At 37.7% G+C, this 23669-nt stretch overlaps 1 protein-coding gene across 1 annotated transcript; it reads right to left on the minus strand.

Moving 5' to 3' along the window:
• Positions 1-5190: 5190 nt before the first annotated feature.
• On the minus strand, positions 5191-21833 carry LOC107279186 (uncharacterized). The gene is made up of 6 exons (XM_015758538.3): positions 21695-21833; positions 16734-16853; positions 12482-12538; positions 9930-10015; positions 9795-9854; positions 5191-5380 (listed from the first exon to the last, which is right to left on the minus strand). Exons 1-6 carry the CDS (start codon positions 21726-21728, stop codon positions 5375-5377), a joined length of 363 nt encoding a protein of 120 aa, XP_015614024.1. The 5' UTR covers positions 21729-21833; the 3' UTR covers positions 5191-5374.
• Positions 21834-23669: the final 1836 nt, after the last annotated feature.

Here is a 23669-nt window from a genome sequence, read left to right on the forward strand (position 1 = left end):
TTCCAAAAAAGTTCAGGTTTTGAGCTTTTAGAGTTCACATTACCATATCCAATTATTTTATATCTTCAGTTCTGCTGTCGTGATTGGTCAATTGATTCCTTGGATTTGGATATGATACATTATGGTCTTGTTTGTTTGGTTCTCTCAAAGGTTGCCACGCCAACTTTTAGTTGTTTACGGGCGCTTGGACCCAGTTATTGTACGCTCAATTTCTTGCCAAACATTATCAGTCTTATCACTAACAAAATTGCTAGCTATATATACTTTGTGTTGTGGGCTTGTGGCATGTCACACTTTTCACAAAGTGCGCTGTTGCAAGTTTACTCACCAGCCAATTAAATTGCCCCCGTATGAATGGACGATCTCAATGTTATTATAGTAAGTCAAAATTAACTCACAACAATTACCGTGTTTGTTACTGTTTGGTAGTCCTTGCAAATCGCTTACATGCCGCGACGGTGTTTTGCACCATGGTTTGTTTAGGCACCGTCCTCAAGGGCGACTCGCGCGGCGACCAGCCTCGACAGCAGCCCGCCGCCCTTCCCCCTCCTCGTCCCTCAGCGTTGCCGTAGCCCGCGGAGTCAATGGCAGCAGAGCCGGCGGCGGCAGAGGTAGGGGGTCGAGTTGCTGGCGGCTTGATGGCCAGATCGTTCCGTTTTCTCCTGGCCGGATCTGGAGAGGCCGACGCCTTCGGCTGGGTTTTCAAGGCGAGCGCACTAGTACATATCCTCTCATCTGTGACAGGGGAACACTTCTTGGGCCGTCAGAACGAAGTCATCTTAACGGGGTCTAAAATTACATCGTTGTAGATGTACTCGTACAGATATAATCGAGGCCCCAGTACATGTAGCCCGTTACCGATGACACTCATCTGTGACGGGCTCACAGTTAGGCCCGATTGAGATGACCTCCACTATCTCAATCGGGCCCACCTACTGAGCCCGTCAGTGATGAAGCACATCAGTGACGGGCCCCAAAGAAGGCCTGATTGAGATGACTTTAACACCCGTCACCGATGACTCATCGGTGTCGGGCTTTTATTTATACTCGTTAGAGATAACTGTGCGTCCGTTAGAGATGTCGTTTCTTAGGTCCGATTGAGATATATTTTTGCACATTGTAAATACTCCACCCGACTGTTATCTGAAGTTATCCCACTGTTCACTATTTTGGTGGGAGGTTGAAGGGGGCGAATTTTTGCCTTTTTTTCCAAAGAAAATCAGGAAAAATCATAAAAGTATGTAAAAAGGTACTGATAATTTCTTATTAATTGAGTAGTATGTAAACTAATATTTTGTTCATTTTTTCGGCGATGAATCGAAGTTGAATGTATATGACTACTTCGAAGTGTCAGCGTAATGAGTATAGAGATGGCGTATTAAGTTTTATGAATGCCGCGGAGGAGAATAGGAGAAGAAGAAACAACAAATACATATGTTGTCCACGTATGGATTGCAAAAATGAGACTATGTTTGAAACATGAGTGGACGTACACGCTCACTTGATACGACGGGGATTAATGAAGGGATACATATGTTGGGTGAAGCATGGAGAGTAAGAATTGGGAAGTGATGGTGCAGTTACAGATGGAAGTGGTGCAGACAATCATGAAGAAGGAGATGAAGATGAGCATGACATGTTTGTACCATCTCCATTGGGCGGTGAAATGGTTGATGTAGATCCTGATCTACTGCAAGATATGTTACGTGACGTTGATGATCCAGCTCTGAACGAGAGAGATTCCATGAAAATCAGCAGGTTGGTCAGTGACTCGGAGACAACTTTGTTATAGATCTTAATGAGTTATACAATTTTGTTGTTGATGACTTTTTCAGTTGAAATCATTTCGTATTTGAAAATGTTGTTTGAAGTTGTCATATTTTTAAATTTAAATTCAAACTGTTAAAAAAACGTTATATAGAAAATGACCAAAAAAAAAAGTTATAAATCTTGGTAAGTTATACAACTTTGTTGTTGGTAATTTTTCCATTTGAAATTATTTAGTATTTAAAAATATTGTTTGAAGTTGTCATATTTTCAAATTAAATTCAAACCGTTAAAAGAAGTTATATGGAAAAATGACCAAAATAAAAGTTGTAAATCTTTATAAGTTATACAACTTTGTTGTTGACCATTTTTTCATTTAAAATCATTTACTACCCGAAAAAATATTTGAATTTCTTATATTTTAAAATACAAATTTTCTATAGTTCAATCAAACTCGGATGGAGAAATGACCAAAATAAAATTGGTAGATTTCAATGAGTTCTACAACTTTGTTTTTGACACCATTTTCATATGAGTTCATTTAGTATCATAAAATTCAATTCGAAAGTCATTTTTTCTCATTTACCTCCTTCTCATGATAATACTTGCTAAATATATATTTGATCCAATTAACTCGGTCTTGCTGGTGAAATATGTGATCAAAATGGATGTTATGTGAATGTTGTTGTGTTAAATATATTGATGGTTGTGTATGTGAATGAATCTATATGAATAGTGCTAAGGTGTGACATCTTGGCCCAGGGCTTAATAGGATTAATAGAATACTCGTACCAACAAATTACAATTTCTTTCTCGGAAGCCAATATCCAAAGAAAATTTCGGGATGGGTGACTGACCGGGAAATTCTTCACAATTTCGGGAGGGTACGCCCAATGGGCGATCGATCGCCGTGGGGATGGGGTAGCGATCTCTCCCCACCTCCCCCCTCCCTCCCTCCACCTGGTTTTCTTTTTTGGCACCGCATTACTTTCCTATTTTAGTAAATTTATACACCTAAAGTTTATACACCTCAAGTTTACATATCTAAAGTTTAGAGACCAAAAGTTTATAAGTCAAAAGTTTATATACCCGTTTCAAATTTGAATTTGAATTATATCCGATTCAAATTTGAATTTGAATTATATCTGATTCAAATTTTAATTTCAATTCAAATATTTTCTATATATAGTGTTTCTATAGATATAAAGTTTATACACCTAAAGTTTATAGATCCAAAGTTTATAAGTCAAAAGTTTACATACCCGATTCAAATTTGAATTTGAATTATATCTGATTCAAATTTGAATTTGAATTCAAATAATTCAAATATTTTATATATATAGTATTTCTATACATCTAAAGTTTATACACCTAAAGTTTATAGATCCAAAGTTTATAAGTCAAAAGTTTACATACCCGATTCAAATTTGAATTTGAATTCAAATATTTTATATATAGTATTTCTATACATAAATTTTTCTAACTTTTGTTTTTTAAAAAAATTTGTGTGGTGTACTGTAGTAGAAAGACAAAAAAGGGGAGGAGGAAAGGGGAGAAGAGGGAGGAGTACATCTAGTAGTATAGGGGAGAGGGTGGGCGGGTGATCGCTGGGCGGGCGGGGGAGCGATCACCCGCCCATTAGCATTTCCGATTTCGGGATGGGAGACCGACCGGAAAATTCTTTTCGGGTGCACACGAGTCCAGATGGGTGACTGACCGGGAAGGCACACGAGTGAGGGCAAAGGCTTGAGGCTAACAAAAAAAACAATTTTTTTTTAGATTATACTCATCCGTGACGGGCCTAGGGGCTATAATCTAGGTCCTTTAGAGATGCGAGTTATCCGTGACGGGATATAATCTAGGCCTGTTAGAGATGAGAGTCATCTGTGACGGGCTTTTGCGTTAGCCCGATTGAGATGTATCGTCTGTGACGGCCGGATGCCCGTTTGAGATATTTTCTCACATCACTGATCTTTGCTTAGTAATGATTGCCCTGTCTGAAAGAGATGATGCTTTAAGTTTGTTAGAGATAACCGATTCCGTTTTAGTAACAAATGTGGTCGTGGGAGGACGAGCTGCTCAATTGACGAATAGGAGCTGCAAGAGGGCGCCCTGACATGCGGAAAATGAGTAAGGCATGGACACGGTGGTGGTATTACCTAGCAGGGCTTCTAATAAAATTATGGCGATGAGAAGTACTAATTTCGCTAGGCGCTGACCATAACAAACAAGTGAGACAACACGGACTGATGACTTGATAGGTGACAACTGACAAATGAGCAGGGAGGCGGTGGTTTCACGAGTGAGCCGAGGGACAACGAAAACGTAAAGTAGCGACTACAAGCCTACATCGTCTATAAACTATAAAATGGAACACCAACGATGACAAAAATAATGATGAGAGTCAACGAATGTCACACCCTTTTTTTACCAGGGAATGAAAAAATATTTAATAATTTATTTCTATAATTTATAATGAATGTTTAGTCAAATAACTAGCAAAGTTAATGTGGGGTATAAAATTTTCCTTCAATAAATTATGGCTGAAAATATTTTATAGATTCAATAATATCTCATGCCGGCGTAGGTAAGGCCCATCAGGCTGACCTCCTCCTCAATCCAATAGTGGTGAGGTGCCCCTTCATCGTCGTCTACCCCATCGCCAACGGCTTCCTGGCGCCACATCCACCACCACCGGCTGTTGTCTTCTAAACACACACTCACTTTAACCCCACTGCCCATGACGGCCTATCACCTTCATCCAGGTAGCCCACCTATGTCCACTGTCCACCACCATGCTGCTGCCTCTCACATCCATCCCTCTAAGCTCGGTGGTGTCGCCCTTCGTCCCCTCCTTCCAATCCAACCCAGGACCCTAAACCCTAACTCCATTGCCATTCGTCAGGGTTTTCAGAACTGGAGGAGAAGGACCATGGGGTTGCCAGAGCAACAATCACAAACAAATCCTAAGGTTAGAAATATACGAGAAATTCCTCAAAAATTTCAGTCAGTTGTGATTTAGCAATTCCCTTTATTGTATAACTACCAAGTCATAGAGTACTATTAAACAACCTAAATGAACCATTAGGCTGCAGATTCAGAACCACGACAATCTCATGTCTCTAACACATGTTTCTATTATAGACTTGATGACATTTCCCCATATGTAAGATCATGAAAACATGAAACATCATCATTGGCACATATCTGTTTTGATAATTTGATCATATTCTTCTGACATAATATACAATCATAAATCATGTTGAGATAAAATCATATCAAATAAAGCGTAAAAGAATGAAATAACACATATTTTTTCAAAAAAGCATAAGCATAGTTCCTGATACAACATCGGCAATATTACCAAAAGGGAATCACCATTATTACATCACTACATAGGTTTACACCACATAGGGCTGAGAAACCAAATAGTTCAACAAAAGTGCAAGTGCGGAGGAAGAAGAAATAAACCATAGTGGCTCAGTGTCATGAACAAACTAATCCCACAAACAATTGACCAGGTTGAGTCCGAGCAAGCTTAAGAATCACCATCAAATTCTCCATGTCCGGGTGTAACACTTGTCGTCAGCATAATTAGCGTTGAACATTACTTCTGAAAAGAACACTAAGCAAGGTAAATATAAATATAAATATAAATATATAAATATATATAGGACATGTCTATTCTACACATCCCCCTTAGAACAACTATTCTACACCCCCCCTCCCACCTCCCAGGCCCAGCTCATCCCGTCGCTCCCAGGCGCGCCCTCCTCCTCCCCCTCCCAGCGCTCCCTCCCTCCTGATCTCTCTCTCCTCCTCCCCTTCCCAGCGATCCTCCCCCTCCTCCCCCTCCCCCACCCGATCGGGAGGGATCCTCCCTCCTCCCGATCTCTTTTTCTTTGTTTTGAAATCAAGACTTGAACCCATGATTTCATGGTCCACGGCAAACTCTCCTAACCAATTCACCGCATGATGTTATGTGAATAGAAAACATTGTTCGCATGCTTTGTATGTCCGTTCAAATTGTGTGAGAACCGGTTATGTTAATGTGATAATCAAACCTAGTTACTATAATTCGGCAGTAACATTATATTAGAAGGGTAGTAACATGATACGTTACAGCAAAATTTATAGGTTGTTACTACACTGTTGGCAGTAACAACATGACAAAATTTACAGTAACGGAGAACATGCATAGTAATAGTGACACTATGGTAGTAATGTTTTTGTAGAGCTAAAGTATTTTAAATCTCAATCTTTAGATAGCAGTAACATACACGTCATGTCTTATTTTTCTAATCCGTTTGCATCATGGCATTCGTAGAAATTGTGCTTGACGAAACTAGAACCATCATAACTATTTTTAACATCGTTACTGCGGAAAGCAGTCGTGTTACTACACATTAGCCGTCGCATTACTGCGCCGTTCCAGTGAAACGAGGACTTAAAAATAAGTAAATCTTAATCTTTAGAGAGCAATCTCTCTCATATCATATCTTGTTTTTCTAATCCGTTTGCACCATGACATTCATTAAAAAACGATTAACGAAACTAGATCTATCATGACTACTTTTTGGCGTTGTTACTGCGAGAATGTTATCTTGTTACTACACGATGATCGTGCTATTGCTACACGATTTCTGCAATACGAGAACAACAAAGTGGTGGGCGGGGAAAGGAGTATTGAGTGGGTTTGACCGGTGGAAGGACGCTTTGATCGAGGTGGGAAGGGGGTTTTGGGCCCAAGGAAGGGTAGGGGGAGGTGGGTTTGACCCATGGAAGAGGGGGGTGTAGAATAGATTTGCTATATATATATATACACACACGCATACACAGTGGCTAATTTTTCCGAGCCCAGGCTGGGCTAATGAATGGTAATGCGCAAGAATCTTTCACTATAGTATCATCATGGTTCCTTGCATCAACTAAACGCCGTGACATTCTGAAGTTTGGATCCTAATCCAGTACAAATCTGATTGATTAATCAAATATACTCCCTCCGTTACATAAAAAACCAACACCTGGCTTATGTCCAGATTCAAAGCAAGAAATTGGTTTTTACGAGATGGAGGGAGTAGATCACAATAAACTAATGACCAATAGAAATAAATTCTTATTAGCACTTCAGTGCTCCTGCTGATCGGCCAAACGCTGTGCTTGCTACTGCTCTTGCTGCCCAAAAAAAGTGCAGATTTTCATGCAGCTTCGCCAGCAAAACAGAGCAACCGTTGTACTGATGCAGATCGAGGAGCCAGGGCAGCTGCCCAGGCTGGCCGGGCCCTAAATCCGCCCTGGTTTGAGTAGTCTCTTTTGTGAATTTTTTTATTATCTTTCTATAAAGTTAATATCTAGTGATTTAGGGATTAAGATTCAAGTTTCATTTAAATCGACTATATCTAGTTTTATTTTTTATTCAGAATTAATATCATTCAACTTCTCAGGCACTTATGTTTTGATATTTTTTAATCATAACTTTGGATATCTATAAATTATATTTTTATATTGAATCTTAACAGCATTTGTTTTTGTGTGGGCACATCTTTAGATAGTACTCCAGCAATTTTTATATTTATATGGAGTACTAGTTACTATAAATATTTTATTCTAAATTCCAGCAATTTAGAGATTTTATGTTATTTTTAGTCCAAATCTCAATTAACCTTGTATTGTGTATTATGTGGATTCTTCTTTATATTATTAATGTAGTTTTTCTTGAATCTTACCGATTTATAGCAGTTTTGGTTTAGAATGTCTTTTTTGTTTTTTTGTTCCGAATGTGAATTAATCACGCATTGCCTTATTCATTGGATATTAAATTTACTTCTATTTTATTTTTCTGAATTTTAGTAACTTAGGATTAATCTTGCATTATTTTGTTTTTACTAGAAAAAATTCCCGTGCGTTGCAACGGGTGAAGGTTATTTTAATCTTATTATTGTTATAAGGTTTAGTTAAGTTTAAATTTACTGTGGGAATTCGCTTGAATATATATATTTCTAGAAAATCATGAGCTGCAATTAGGAGTCCAATCATCTCAAATTAGCATAGAGATATCTTATACGACTCATTTCCGTATTTTTAAAAGCGAACGAACTTAAAACCCGATTTAAATATGGATATGTATTTCCAAAATCAAACTAACCTAAAAACTGACTCATACACAGACGTACCAAAATACCAACAAAAATATCTTTAATATTTATAATAACTATAAAAAAATGCCCGTGCGTTGCAACAGGTAAATACGTTTTTTTAGTGATACAACAACCATTAAGAGCTAAGCAATAAATTGAAACATTTGAAATCGCTACATATTATAATTAAAAAAAGTCAACGAAAATTTTTCATCGGTTTTGGGCCGAAAGCCCATTTCTTTTTTCTTTTTAGTCCAAGCCCAATCCATTACCTCTCTCCGCTCGACCTGCCTCTCTTCGGCGCAGCCCACAAGTGGAGTTGCAGACCCAGTTCGCACGTGCCGTCTTCAACCTCCGAAAGATAGTCCTATGCTCGTACAATGCTGGAGCCGATCCTCCCATCAAATTCGGCCGAATATTTCTCGATCTACTAAAATTAGTTGAGGGTTTTTGATCCACTTAATCTCCACTTACCGTTTTTTTTCCAAAATCAAAGCAAATCAAGCTCGCCGACCGGCCATCATCAGCAACTTTTAAATAGAGATTAACTTTAGCGAATTAAAGTCAAGTTGGCAGAGAAAATCATGGGGAAAATGATGATAGAGGAATGAAGAATCAATTTTTGTAATCGATTGGAGGAGGAAACGTACGGGGAGGTAGATCGACGTGGTGGCGGCGCTAGGGTTCGGCCAAGCGGTGGCTGACGCGGGGCACGCTGTGCGTGTGCGGACAAACCAGATGAGATCAAAAGAAAGGACAAAAAAAAACCGGACTTGCCGTGTGCGCGGAAAATAAACCTTTTCGTGTGAAAAAAATGGTAAAAAAACCACATGGACCAAGAAAACCGAAAGCTTGGCGGCTGAGGCAGGGCGTGCTACGCGCGTGCGGATTGCACAAGATAAAGGAAAAAAACTTTAAAAACCAAACTTACCGCGTGCGCAGAAAGAAAAAATCGTTCGTGTATAAATATTTAGATTGTTGCCTTGCTAGAGTTTGGTAAAGCCAAAATTTAGTAGGGTTAAGTTTGGCAACAAAGTGCGAAGTGAGTGTAGCTAAGGTTTCTTGTGGTGTGAAACCAGCCCATCTAGGTTGAACCTCTGAACTTGACACGACTGCTCGTATTTACAGCTATTTGTTTTTCAGTGGTAGACGACGTTCCCGTCCACAGCAAGTCACTTGTAGTGACCTCATCAATCTAAATAAATTACATTCCAGTTTTTCAGGGATGCTCATCGGCGTAGGGCATGTGTACGTGCGTTCGTAGGGGTAATAGTGCATATATTGTGAGCGTCTATATTTGTATTATTGTATTTTTAGAAAAAGTTTGGTACAAAGTGAACAGCCCTTAAAAAAAAGAGATGGTTCATACTATGTTGAATCCTGTATTTACACGGACATATACGTACTTGATCGAACTAATCAAGAATTTGCGATGTGGCAGCACGACAAAATTCATCGATCAAAACTGATCTGGAGGTCGGGAGGCAGGCCGACCGCGCAGACATGCGTTGGAAATCCCGTCTTGTCTTCCTTTCCGATTTCTCTCTTCCTCCCTTGTGGACGCATATGTTTTGGAGCCAAACTGAGTGAAACAATTCTGGACTCGGACTAAAAATTGGTGCGTGCATGCATGCGAACACGAAGCGGGGCGCGACGCTGAAGCGGAATCGGATAATATGATGTATGAAATAAGTTCGATAAGAACATCTTTAATTTAATTTTTATAATAATGAAGATACGTATCGAGATCCCGATCGCAAGAAGGTTTGTTTGTCTTCTTCGAGAAAATTGACATTTTTGAAACACAAGCATCAGGATGGAATATGGAACAATTGAAGTGGACAAAATGCGATGGGAAGTGCAAAAGCTCAGTGGCATAATGAAATATACCTTTGCCGCACTGCTCTTCTTCAAAATAGCGTTGACATCCTTATCCTTCCGTGCCAAACTCTAAGTCACGCGCTTCAAATTCATTAGAATGCCCGTCGTAAAATTAAATATTTATGAGGACGATAACATACATACCTCGAATAGTTCCTTGTAAAGTTTCTTCATCTCTTCAACTTCCCTTTTCAACTTATCAAGTTCCGAGTGCAGCCCATCGTAATTACCTAAGATCAGTCCGTTATAGTATTTCGGTATAATTAGCACGTTCTCTGTCTTGAGTGTTGGAAAATAATAAAGGCCTACACAAATTAAAGCACGCCTCCAATTACACGGAACAAGTATAGGACACTCTTTTTCTCGGGTTGCACCGTCGTTTTTACTCAACGGCAGGCAATTCCATGAGTAAAATCGTCATTTTATATATATAAGTAAAATTAGACAATATTTCGTACGCCATTTTTAAGTATGGCAAATTCTGGAGGGATTTTCACTAATTTGGTATCTTTTTTTTTATTATCTGGTGTACAAAATAATCCTATTCTACACACAGGAGCACATAGAGCTTTGTGGATTACTACACATTATTAGATTATTTTGGTTTCACTCTAAAAAAAATATTTTTAGCAACACCAACATTTTATTTACGTGCAGACTAAAAGAGACACGTCTCTAAAAAATGAATCGTGCACTTTCGGTGTAAGGCCACCTATGAAAATCTATTTTCTCAAACGGATCTTTTAAAGTTAGTGCATATACGAAAACATTTTCACATGTGGATCACTTAAAGATCTGTCTATGAGAATTTATTTCTGTATATGGCAACCCGTCTGCCTATGAAAATTATGTATATGCCTTAATTCGCAAGTGATGGAGCCAATCGCCTGTAAAAACCTGTGTTTGGCCAGCAAAACAATAAAAGAAAAAATAACATCTTAAACCAGATATAGGGCCTGTTTGAGGGAGTTTCTAGCAGCTGCAGCTTTTCCTAGAATCTCCAGTTGCCAGAAGCTTCTCCAATCAGTCCAGTTTTTTACGCAGATTTTAAGAATTTGTAGTTGTAGAATCTGGAAAATGAACTGGAAGCCAGAAGCTTCCCAGTTTCTCCAAATTCTCACCAGCTAGCTTCTCGGCAGCTGCTTCTCAGAAGCTTAAACTCCTCAAAATAGGCCCATAGTTACGATTGTGTTGCTGTGCTCAAACGTAGACCTATAGTATCTAGCAACGAAAGGAGTAATAAAATTACTATTTATTTTCATGATAAAATTTATTTTTTACATATCAAGATAAATATATTTGTGTTGTATGCAGATTTTTGGCCAAATAAGTTTTCCGGACACCTATTAAGTACGTAAAAAAGATATGAGAATGGTAGAGTCATGCAAAAATGCAGACGGTGATTGGTGGCATGGAGGCGCGGCTTAAGCAAAAGTGAAAAATATGATTACTGTGGGAGAAATGGCAGCATAGAAGACAAATACAAAACTCAATCCTGTCCGCTACAACAATCCTAAAACTCTATTCTGCATATAAATTATATTTAAAAAACATACCAATAAACCCACTTTTCATATTTATAAACCGCGAATCAACCATCTTGGACGAGCGTAGCTATAGACTAAGTATAATTTATCAGTAGAAACAATGTGTAAATGTAAACACGTTCAGTACAGAGAGGTTAAAGTCGTGCGAACGCACGACTATATACGCTAGTTAAAAATGAAAAATAAAAGTTTTTGTTACATATTGATAGGACAAATTTTCTTTGATTTACCATTTAAATTTTGATATTCAATTGTTTTTACGCTCATTTTGAATTTTCAAGCTATTCGGAGCACCTGTAATATCGGTGATCAGACTAGATGATCACGCGGGATATTGATTGCTCCAATCACTGGCAATAAAAAATATTCTATCCGTTTCATATTATAAGGCTTTCTAGCATATATTGCCAACGTTCATATGTATGTCTAGATTCATTAACATCTTTATAAATATTGGCAATGCTAGAAAGTTTTATAATATGAAACAGAGGAAGTATAGTTTGAAATACATCTTTCACCCAAAATGCCAGTGCTCAAATTCCACTATCCTAAAATTTCATTCTCAAATACTACCCGGGCCCACATATTAGCCTCTTTTCCCATTCAAACAAAAGTGACGTGGTACCAGGTGATATGTGAGGCTAACATTTGGGCCCGGGTGGTATTTGGGAATAAAATTTTAGGAGAGCGCATTTAAGCACTAGCATTTTGGGAGGATGGTAAAAAGTTAATTCTTCCGGTATATTCCGCAAAGTGCCAAAAAAACAAATGTATTTCTTTTAGACTATAAAAAGGAAAATCCAATACATATTATACTAATTCAATTGACAGACATTGTCAGAAGGATATTAGTCAACAAAGTGAACAATGAAGTGTTTTAGTTCTATATTTTACTAACTTCTGTAGTTCTTTAGCTTAAAAAGAACAAGTTTTGGCATTTACCAATAATGCTTTAGTAGGATACATACAGTTATATCAAATATATTTATTTAGCAAACAATATTAGTTTCAATCCAAATACGTAGATACTGTTATAGTTGCTAAATACTTTTTAGACGAAATGGCTCAAACATTACCGGAGTACCAGACGCATAGAGAGATAGAAACTTGTACTACTACTACGTAATCCCTCCGTCCCAAAATACTTACAGTTACATTTGCAGGGTCCACCTGTTGCCGAGCCTTGCGCGTCACTGCCACCACCGCCTGCAGACCATTCAAATAAAAGTAAGACTATATATGTTCTTTTCTTCTAACTTTGATTTTTAACTTTCTCGTCTTCTATTATCTCATTTTTTTAAGCTGTTAAATGTTCTCTTTTTTAAAAAAATCTACATAAAAGTCGTTTAAACAATCAATTAAATAAATTTGTAAATTTATAATAATTAATACTTAATCAATTATGTGTTAATGAGTTTTCTCGTTTTGTTTCGTGTGTGTTTAAAATCTCCCTTCAACTCGAGAAAAAGAATGCAGCCTAAATCAGGGTCGGGAACACGTTTACAGATTTTTACCGTCTCTTTTTGTTTTTACCTAGCTAATCATCTTGATCAGATAGCTAACCCCACCATCACCGCATTTCCTTCTCGACCTTGTGGAAAATTTTGTAGAGTGACTGCCAGGGTTTACATTACCGGTTGACCACTAAATTTTGAGCCCCATCGATATCACAGTTTTCAATAAATTTCGATCGGTTTTTGATAAATTTTGACTGAATTTCGACCAAATTTACTGGTTAACCTTCGAAATTCCAATCGAAACTTAATTTCGAGCTATGTTGAAACATCGAAATTTCGTAAAATTCCACCGATTTTTGTCAGAATTGTGAACCCTGGTGACTGCATGATCGAGTAAGTCAGAGAGCTCGATCGAGGTAGCGAATGTGGTGCTTGAGCTCGAGATTCCCTCTGCGAGTTTATGGAGGAGGAGAAGGCGGATCGGAGCAGCTTGGGGGTCAGAGAGAGGTGGGAGCAGATCTGGAGCTCCACGACTCCGCCGCTAGCGTCCTCCCCAGGCGAGCTCGAGATCCTCTGAGGCTGGATGCCGCCCTCCTCGGCTCCTCAAGCGAGCTTGAGCTCCACCTCCACCTCCACCTACCGCCCTCGACAATTGCAGTCCCTCCATCCTTGCTTTGCCTTGAAACTGGAGGCGACGGGGGCATGGCACCACGATGGAGACTAAGGGGCTGTTTGGATGGGACTAAAATTTTTTTTTCCTATTACATCAGATGTTTGAACACTAATTAGAAGTATTAAATGTAGGCTATTGACAAAATCCATTCATGAGACGAATCTATTGAGTCTAATCAATCCATGATTAGCCTATGTGATGCTACAGTAAACCTGTGCTAATTATGGATTAATTATGCTTAAAAAATTTGTCACGTGAATTAGCTCCCATTTATGTAATTAGTTTTGTAAATAGTCTATGTTTAATATTACAAATTAATGTTCAAACATCCGATGTGACAGGGACTAAAATTTAGTCCCTGGATCCAAACACCACCTGAGCTATGTAGGAGTAGGACCGAAACAACTTCTGATTGAGTAGAGAGTGTTATTTGTTTGGTTTAAATTATTGAGAGTGTAAAATATCTGGTATTCGAATTACGGGTAATTCGAATGATGATAATAGTTCAGAGCATAATTCAGACTTTTTTCTCGTAGGAAAAAAAAACTATAACAACATGGGCATATATATCGTGTTGTCGTAGCAACTTACTCTCAACTAACCTAACCACAACACAACTGTATTATGATGTATTCTACAGAATAATGCCTTAAAAAAGGATAAATTTTATAGTTCTTAAGAAAGTTTGTGGAGGTGCCAAGATTTTACGCTATAAATTTTGGTATAGATACTAAATTTTACACTAAAATTACGATATCTCCCGGTAACAAGGATGCTAAAATTATTATAAAAATAGATCTAAGCATATCCGTGGATGTTGCCCCCGTCTAATCCGGTAGTTAATTAGAACTACATTTCTATGGGACCAGACAACACCGGCGTTCTGCAAGAATACGACAAGTTGACGCAAACACTGTCGAATAGGTCGGGATTTTCAGCCCGGAGAAATGGTGCTCTTCATCATATCGAGTTTTGCATTGGCTCGTCGCTAGATGTAGTGGTGCCAAACCGAAAAAAAAAAACCAAAAAGTGTGTAATTGTTATCGTGAGTTGGATACAACTTTTTTTTAGCTATATCTCGGATGAATGTGAGAACTAATTTCTATGAGTTGGATCGCGATTACAAGTTGGCTAAGTAGCGTTGGATTTGCTACGAGTTAATTGGACATCCAAGTCGTAGCATAGTCCTGCTTTTGATATCTGAAAAAAGAAGCGCAGACACATCCAATCTAATCCATCTGTTTCATATGTTTTTTATATTATAATATGTTATTTTAAGTTAAACTTATTTAGATTTGATCAAATTTGTAAAACAATATAGCAATATTTATAATACTAAATTAGTTTCATTAAGTATCCAACGTACAATACATTTTGATATTTTGATAGTATGTTTGTTTTGTGTTGAAATTATTACTATATGTTATCTATAAATTTGGTTAAACTTAAAAAAATTGACTAAAAAAATCAAACGACTTGTAATATTAAACGGAGGGAGTAATATAATTTTATGACTTAGCTAAAGTTTTGGGCATCTAATCTTATTACAAATTCCAAACCACGGTAGAAGGGTCCAATGGGTCGTGGAACAGTCGAGGGACACATGGATGGGTGGGTTGTGAACATGTCTCGACATCCCATCCTATTAACCCCCTACTCCTCTCTCTGTCTTATCTTTTTTCTTCACTTATTTTGTATGGCCAGTACTTAGCGGTCGGGCGTTGGGAGTAACCGACTAGGGGTAGAACATGTGGGCCATAGGAGTGGTCATGGCTAGGGCTATAAAAAAGCTCAAGGCTCGGGAGTTGCTCGAGCTCAGCTCGTCCTAGGCTTGATTTGAGCTCGGCTCGAGCTCCAGACGAGTTGAGCACGAGCCTCTCCCTAAGCTCGTGAGCTTTGTCGAGCCGAGCTTGAGCTTCCAACAAGCTTAGTAATATATAATTTTTATTGTTATTTAATAAATTAGGAGATCAAATATGTTATTTGTATGTCTTATATTGACATCACATATTTATTTTATTCTTTTTTCCTTTTCTATTAATATGATGAACTAGAAATTAATTTTTTTTAAAAGATTATCTTTGAAACATATATTGTTTTATTTAAAAATCAAGCTCGGTAGTCGAGCTCGAGCTTGATCGAGCTCGAGCCGAGCCTGTCGGAAAGCTCGAACATTTTATAGGCTCAGCTCGAGCTTAGTCAGATGAGCTCGCTCGAGCTCGGCTCGTTAATAGCCCTAGTCATGGCCTCAATGGCCGGCGAGCTCCCTCCGGCGAACTCTTTTTGCTGCTCCTCCTCCAGCAAAATCCAAACACAGGTCACCTTCGATTTCCTACATCCTCAGACATTGAAAAGCTTCAATGTGCTGGCAAAGCCCATCCGGCATACCTCCTCTCGTCCCACACGCCTCACTTTTCCTGTCACCACCAACACGGGTCCACCACTTGCGGCCAACCCGAGGCTCTTGCCGTGCTGCCGTCCACTGCCGGTCTGTCGCCTCCCAAGCCATCTATTTAAGCCTGATCTATTACTTGCACCTCCCCAGCGACCCCCTCCACCCCGTTAACCCTAACCCCAACCCCAACCCTAACATCTTGTTGTATGCGTTTAGAAAGTGTTCACAAGATGCCAATCATGCGCACGTTTGTAAATTAGGCTTTCTGCACCGGATGGCCTATGCCACAAGCAACGGAGAGTGAAATGTAAATAAAGTAACTAGCTAGACTTAAAAAATAAACAGAGAGTTGGCCATTCAAGAAACGGTTAAATTAAACAAGACTTTTAAGTAGGGCTGTCAAAAAAACTCGAGGCTTACGAGCTGCTCGAGCTCGACTTGTCATAGGCTGGATTCAAGCTCGGCTCGAGCATTAGACGAGCCGAGCCTGAGCCTCTCACAAAGCTCGCGAGCTTTGTCGAGCCAAGCTCGAGCTTCATATATTTATGATTTTTGTTGTTATTTAATAAATATTAGAGAATCAACTATGTTATTTGTTTGCACTATATTGGCATTATATATTTATTTTATTCTTTTTTCTTTTCTATTAATATGATGGGCTATAAATTAATTATTTTAAAAAAATTATCCTTGAAATATATATTGTTTTACTTAAAAAATGAAGCTCGGTAGTTGAGCTTAAGTTTTATCGAGCTCGAACCGAGTTTGTTTGAAAGCTCGAACATCTTATAGGCTCGGCTCGAGCTCGAGCCTAAGGCAGACGACCTTACTCGAGCTCGACTCGTTGACAGCCCTATTGTTAAGGTACAATTTTACCTTGTGTACACATCGGGACAGCATCGCGTTGTTTCCCCGCCGCATTCGTTTCCGGCTGACGGTCTCCCGGTGCCGGCTGTTGTGCCGGTGTCGTGCGTTCCGATGTCTGTGGTAGTCCAGCTGGGAAGATAAGTGAGAAGAGGAGAGGGCAGGAAAAAATTAGCCAGAGTCTCATCTAATTGAAAGGAAGAGTAGAATACATGGTGGTATCGGTACTTGCAAGTGGGGTGCAATTTAATTAATTAGTGTGCACTCATGTTGTAGGTATGTGTGGGTATATAATCGATGGTCTTTAAACAACTTTTTTCTACAATATAAAATAAAATATATTACTTCACAGATTAATATACACAAATATTAATGGGATCTATAATATAAATATTGTTTAAATGTTCATTTTTAAATTACATTTATGTTCAACTATGATCCGTTGTACTGCTTTAACTAAATGAAATATTTATGTCTTATAGAAGTTATTATGGTTCTAAATACTTCCTCTGTTTCACAATGTAAGTCATTCTAGCATTTCCCACATTCATATTGATGGTAATGAATCTAGATAATTCCACATTCATATTGATGGTAATGAATCTACCATCAATATGAATGTGGGAAATGCTAGAATGACTTACATTGTGAAACGGAGGAAGTACATTGTGACACATGGGACCAACATATAACAATTTATGTTATGATAATTTTTAAATTATTTCACATCATATTTTAGTGGTCAAATATCACGGGATAAATATACAACACTAATTTAAATACACATATGTAAAAAAATAAAAAAAAATAATTTAGCTGTGTTTTTTCAAGTAAATATGATTTAATTTTAATTTGATTTGAGATTAAGTTCTCAAAGTGTGTATTTGGAATTTTCTAGAACTATTTAATGGTTTTTAAGTAGTGAGCAGCATAAATGGTACATAGAGGTGAAAAAAATACCAAAAATATTTCATGCCAAACTAGCCACTCAAAGTCGCGCGTTCGCGCAACCATGAGAAGCCATCTTTGTTGAAGATTAAAGATTGTGTTTTCTTTCTCTTGCGACTAAAATGATCTTGGCTTTAAACATTACTATGAAATTCCTTTCAAAAATCATTACTATGAAATTTCTCATAGGTCACATACATAACCACCGTAGTATTTCTATGTTTTTAGTCAAGAAACAATTCATACTACCTCCGTTTTTAATAGATGACGTCGTTAACATGTAAACACACGGTTGATCATTTGTCTTATTAAAAAAATACATGTGTAATTTATTTTGTTGTGAGTTGTTTTATCACTGAAAGTATTTTAAGTATGATTTATGTTTTATTTGAATTTTTTTGGAAAAGATGAATAGACAAATATGTATCTAAAAGTTAATGACATCATATATTAATAAAAATCGGAGGGAGTATTTGTTTCACTTGGTCCGTGTGTCAAATTTTATAAGTTGTAATTTCATAAGTACACAACTTATAAAATTCTAGCCCATTAAGTTTTCAATGTTGCTTGCTCTCTTTCATGCCTGCCAAGTGTATGAGGAGAAGCACTATAAATGTCCGGAGGGATAATGCAGGTATGTATTTGATCAGACGGTCATCATTTATCCAATCATGTATCTGAGAAATTTTTTTGAAAAAATACTATTCATCGATCTTTCTTTCAGAAATATACCGATGTGGTTTGATTAGCATAAATATACCATAGAAATCACGGTTAGAAAGTGTGATACTGAGGTTCGCTATGGGAAAACGCGATATCGCCCCGGTATCACGTTACCAATGCGCGAGAGCGTGACGGTCTCGCATGTCGAATGGCGAGGAGATTTGAGCTGGCGGTGTCGCTTGTTGGTTATGCGATATCGACGCGGTATCGCGTTTCCACAGAGCGAGAGCGCCACGTTGTACTGATTTGGGGTGGAGTGGCGCCATCGGTCTCGCTTATTGGCAACACTGGCCCGCGGTCTGGCGCGCCCGAATATTGTAATGATCTCCAAAAATATTGTAATGATCTCCAAAAATTTTGGTTCATCTCAAACTTACCTAAAATGAATTTTCAAAATTTGAACTTCCTAAGGAGCCACCTCTAAAATTACCCGTGTGTTTTTTTTAAAAAAAATAGATGTAAAAGCTTATAACGAATATTTGGGCACTTAAATTATTAAAAAAAAAGCCTATGATGATCCATTGAATATTTGCCACTGGTTTGAATCGGTATTATAAATTTTCCATAAAAAAAACGTAATTGCATATGTAACACTAAAACGTGTTGGAATAATACCTGCCACTGCACTTACAGCTTAATTAGACTAACACCGTTAGAATGTGAGTTTTCATGATAATTAGAAGAAGGATGACCCCTGCCACCCGTTGCTGCTGCCCTGCGCCGGCCATAGTTGCTGCTCTTGCTGTTGCAGCACCAGCCTGCTGCTGCTGCGTACGTATTGCTGCTAGCTGCCGCCGCCGTGTGCGTTGCTGCTGCCGCGTGCAGCTGCTGCTGTTGCAAATGCCGCTGCTGCTGCTCCCCACCGCAGCGCCGTGTGCAGCAGCTGCTACCGGCCGGTGCTGCATGCAGCCGCCGCCGAAGCACCTCCCCGCCGCTGTGCCAACCGTTACCGCCCAAGCCGTTGTTCCTCAATTGCCATCGATCTTCTATTTCATTGGGATCCATTTTGGGTAGTTTTGGTCTCGATTTGGACGGAGGCATCAGGGGATTTGGGATCTAGGTCAAAACAGTAAAGTCATGTTCCTTGTTTTTTACATTACTTTTATGAAATATTTTTTGGCCTTTTAGTTCTACCAGTTCGAATAGCAATGGCAAAAGGAAGCAACACATACCAAATTTGGTGGCAAGTTTACAATTTGTGTATTTATAATGGCTATTCCGAGTTAGGAGTGAAAACAGTGGCATATTTTCAATTTTCCCTGTCGAGGTCATGCCTCTATCTGGGGTAGATTGAAGAACTCAGAATTTTGTTTTTCTTTAAAAAAAATAGAGCTGAGAGCTTGTATGTAGTCATATCTAGGCCCTAAACGATCTCAAATAAAAAAAACTTTAGACTACAAGGTTTTAGATTTCATCAACAACTACAATTTTCATATAAACTTTGTCGTCATTCGTCTAGAGATGAAAGGGTTATGTTTTTTTCTTGAAACAATGTTGTTCCAATCTTCTACTGTGGTTCTAGAACTACCCATGAAAATCGAATTTTACATGATATTCCTTTCCTTTAGAGAACTTAATGAGAACCACAGAGTAAAAATCATCTCATTTTTGCGGACTGTTTTCTTAACAAACTGCATCTAAAAATCATGATTTTCTCATGTATCTTAAGGAAATAGGTTTTTCACATGCGGTCAATAAGCTAAGGGATTACAAGCATTTTCATAGGCAGTTAAATTTTAGGTCATATGTGAAAAGAAAAGACTATGGCCTGCGAAAAATCGTTTTATAAGTAATGCCTCCCTCGTGTGTGTTTATGGGGGTGGGAGTTGGAGCCTGGAGGGCAGGCACTGTTTCCCTTGTTCCTCCCGCTTCCATCTCATCTATTTTATTTTTTATATAGTTGGAATCCAAAAAAAAAACATTAACTCCTATAAAGCAGGAAATGTATAAAGCCACTTCATCATTCTTTTGTTACTATTATATCGCAATGCTTAGCCCCGTTCATCTTCAGCGCAAGGGCGCTCGATCCTATCAAAGTCGGCGAACACTTCCACCCCCTCTTGCAGTAGAAAGATGGCAGTCATTGGATCTAGATGTTTCTTATTATCTATCTAATTCAATTATTTATTACCCATCTAATTAAATTATTGATTAGTCATCTTGGACCTCTATAATATATATAGCGCATATTCATGTGCCCAAATGAGCATTATTTTTCTATTGGATCCATATTATTCATATGGCTATGATTTTTTTTCGATCAATTCTCTAGTAATAACTATATATAGTTCAGTTTATATATTTTTATAACGAGCTAGCCTAAGTTTATTAGCATCGGAGCAATGCCTGACGTACGATAGTTGATTTACTTTTCCATATACGAGATCATAGCACGGGCTGATTTTCTCAAACCAAACGGATGGATCAATGGAACGATTCACCTTTAGAAGGAGGAGCAAACGCCCATACGCACGATTGTTTTTATTGTGAAAGACGGAAACAGAGAACAAAGTAGGGGTGGGTTTGATGAAATGGGTTTGTATGATCTTAGGATATAGGTTTCCGATTTGTAGATACTCAGTGGCTGGAAAAACACATCCATTTGCTGGATTCAATGGAAAAGTGCAGAAATCATGCTCACCTAATTGATTGATATTTTTTACTGGATTTGTGCCTATAGACCAAGAATAAAGTCTCTTGTATAGTCGGAAAAGTAAGTATATATGGTGTAGAGGGAAAGAAAATAAATGAAATCTGGTTCCGACTTAGAAGTCAATAGGAAATCGCAGTCAGTATGTTTTATTTTAAAACATAGGATGGGAGTAGATTCCATAGAGATAAAAATGGAAAAAAAGTGTCCTCTATTTTCTAGGTTGATTTATACCGATCCCAATATAAATAAGCATAGATGAAATATTATTGGCATATGGATATGCATAGATAAACTAAATTAAGGTATCGAAGAGATAAAACATATTTAATAATATCTTGATTTATGGACCGACAAGAGGCAAAATCGACTTCTTTTTTATTTTAAATGTTGTATATCAAATACTTTTTGGACAGAAAAAGTAAATGATAGAGGAGGTTTCAGAAAAGTTGTGCATATACAACTATTGAGAATTACTCCATCCGTTCTAAAATATGAAGGATTTTAATTAACGGATGAGACACTACAACAAATCTGAACAGACTCTGTCCAGATTTGTAATACTGGTGAATGTCCCATCCATCTAAAATCTTGTGTATTTTGGGATGGAGGGAGTAATAAGGAGCTTCATCTAACCCTAATAGAAACGTACCTGTGGGCTTTGGTGTGTTCCTGCCGGACGACATGGCTTCACACTTACGGAGTAGTCCTGTGTGGGCGGTCTGATGGTGCAGATCCTTCTGCTTCGTTTATAGACCGTTGCACCGTTACCTAGACTAGATGTACGTGAAGTCGATCCATCAGTAGGCCTCCTACGACTTCCGAGTTTTTTTTTTTTTTTGGGAGAGGTCAACTGTTTCTCGGATTAAATTTAGGCCTTACATGAAGCTTTCGAGGAACGGAATCAGCTTGGTTGTAGCGAGGTATCTTTCTTATATATGGAAAGTCGTCTAAATTGATGAAGAAAGCAGTAAATTGTAACCACGATACACGATCATGCATGACGATGATGGATGCAAACAAGTACTCCCTCCGTACTTTAAAAGCAAGTCGTTTAGGACAGCGACACGGTCTCTAAAACTCTTTTTTCTATAAAAATATTTATTGAAAAGTGATATATGTATACTTTTATGAAAGTATTTTTCAAGACAAATCTATTCATATAAATTTTATATTTTCTGTTGAGAGTTATTCATGATTTATATTTCTAAGGTTTGACTTAAATATTATTCTAAACGATTTTCATTATAAATATGGAGAGAGTATATATAATAAGCTGTAAATCCGCTTGTTACTATGCAACAAGTTAATTACAAGTATGCATCAACCAAGGCTAAAACGGTTCGGACAATCACAAGATGGTCACCATATCAACACCAGTGCAGCACTACCTGATCAGTATGATATTTGATCCTTACAGCAGTTCACGAGGGCGATTTTTTTTTGAATTTAGTCCAAGTTTATTAAAATTCAGTTAAAATTTGTTAAAATTTTAAATAATTTCATGCCAAAAAGTACTGAAAGTCCTAAAATTTTGTAAATTTCGGTGCTACAAAATTTTTGACCAAAGTGCATGCCCTGGGTGCTGGACGTACGGGATGCTAACGGTAATTAATTAATGTGATCCTATGCAAAATAGAATATCCATACACGTAGGTTTTTTATAAAAAAAAGAAAAGCAAATTGTGGTCAAACTATGTTTGCACGAAAGCTGACGCTATATTTGTGCCAATGCCGGCTACGTCATATTATGGCATGTTCAAAGGTAGAGCCCGATACATAACTCTTTAGATAATACATGTTTATTTGGAGATTGTTCCTCTACAATGGTTAAGACAAGAAAGGCTATAGTAATTAACTTAGAAAATACTATTTTAATATTGTTGATTCTTTTCTTTTTCACCGTCATGAAGCCAAGTTTTTTATTTTATAGAGGACAAGAGTTGTTATTCAGCCATTATTTACCATAGCAACAATGTTTTATCTTTCTTCCTTCTCTATCTTTCACTTCAGCAAATATTCCTAATCAACAAGCCTAAGAACCCCGATTAATTGCCATTGTACATGCTCTTATATAAATTGCATACACCGTTTTGAGATGTTGGTTTGCGTGGAGATTAATTAAATTCTTGTATCAAATTAGCGTATAATTAACAACTTGTTGCGCCTATTTATACTTATCACCTATGTATAAAGTTTATGTACTGTAACCACACAATTTACTGTTGATAAAGTTACCCTAGGAGAAACAATAGTTCCCTTTACAAGATAAAAAATTACAACTACTAGCTAAATGTCCGTGCTTTGCCACAGATAAAAAATATTGATGATATTATTGTTTAGAATAAATAAAAATATATTTATGATTAAATATATTACATATCTTTTATGGAGAACATTCATCTTATTTGATTTTATATGTGGCAATCTATCTACATTTGAATGTTTTTACTATTAAAAAGTTCAAGGGATGATATGTAAAAATTAAGTGGATAGGTGGGATGGCAAATTCACTGCCACCACCACTACCAACATTTAAAGTAGTCAATATATGCCCCTCATTGAACTAGGGAAAATATGTAGTGCAAACCACAAATACAGTGGAAAATTAGAAACTGTCGTTAGAT

This window comes from Oryza sativa, chromosome 10 (genome assembly GCF_034140825.1).
Source record: "Oryza sativa Japonica Group chromosome 10, ASM3414082v1".
Lineage (NCBI taxonomy): Eukaryota > Viridiplantae > Streptophyta > Magnoliopsida > Poales > Poaceae > Oryza > Oryza sativa.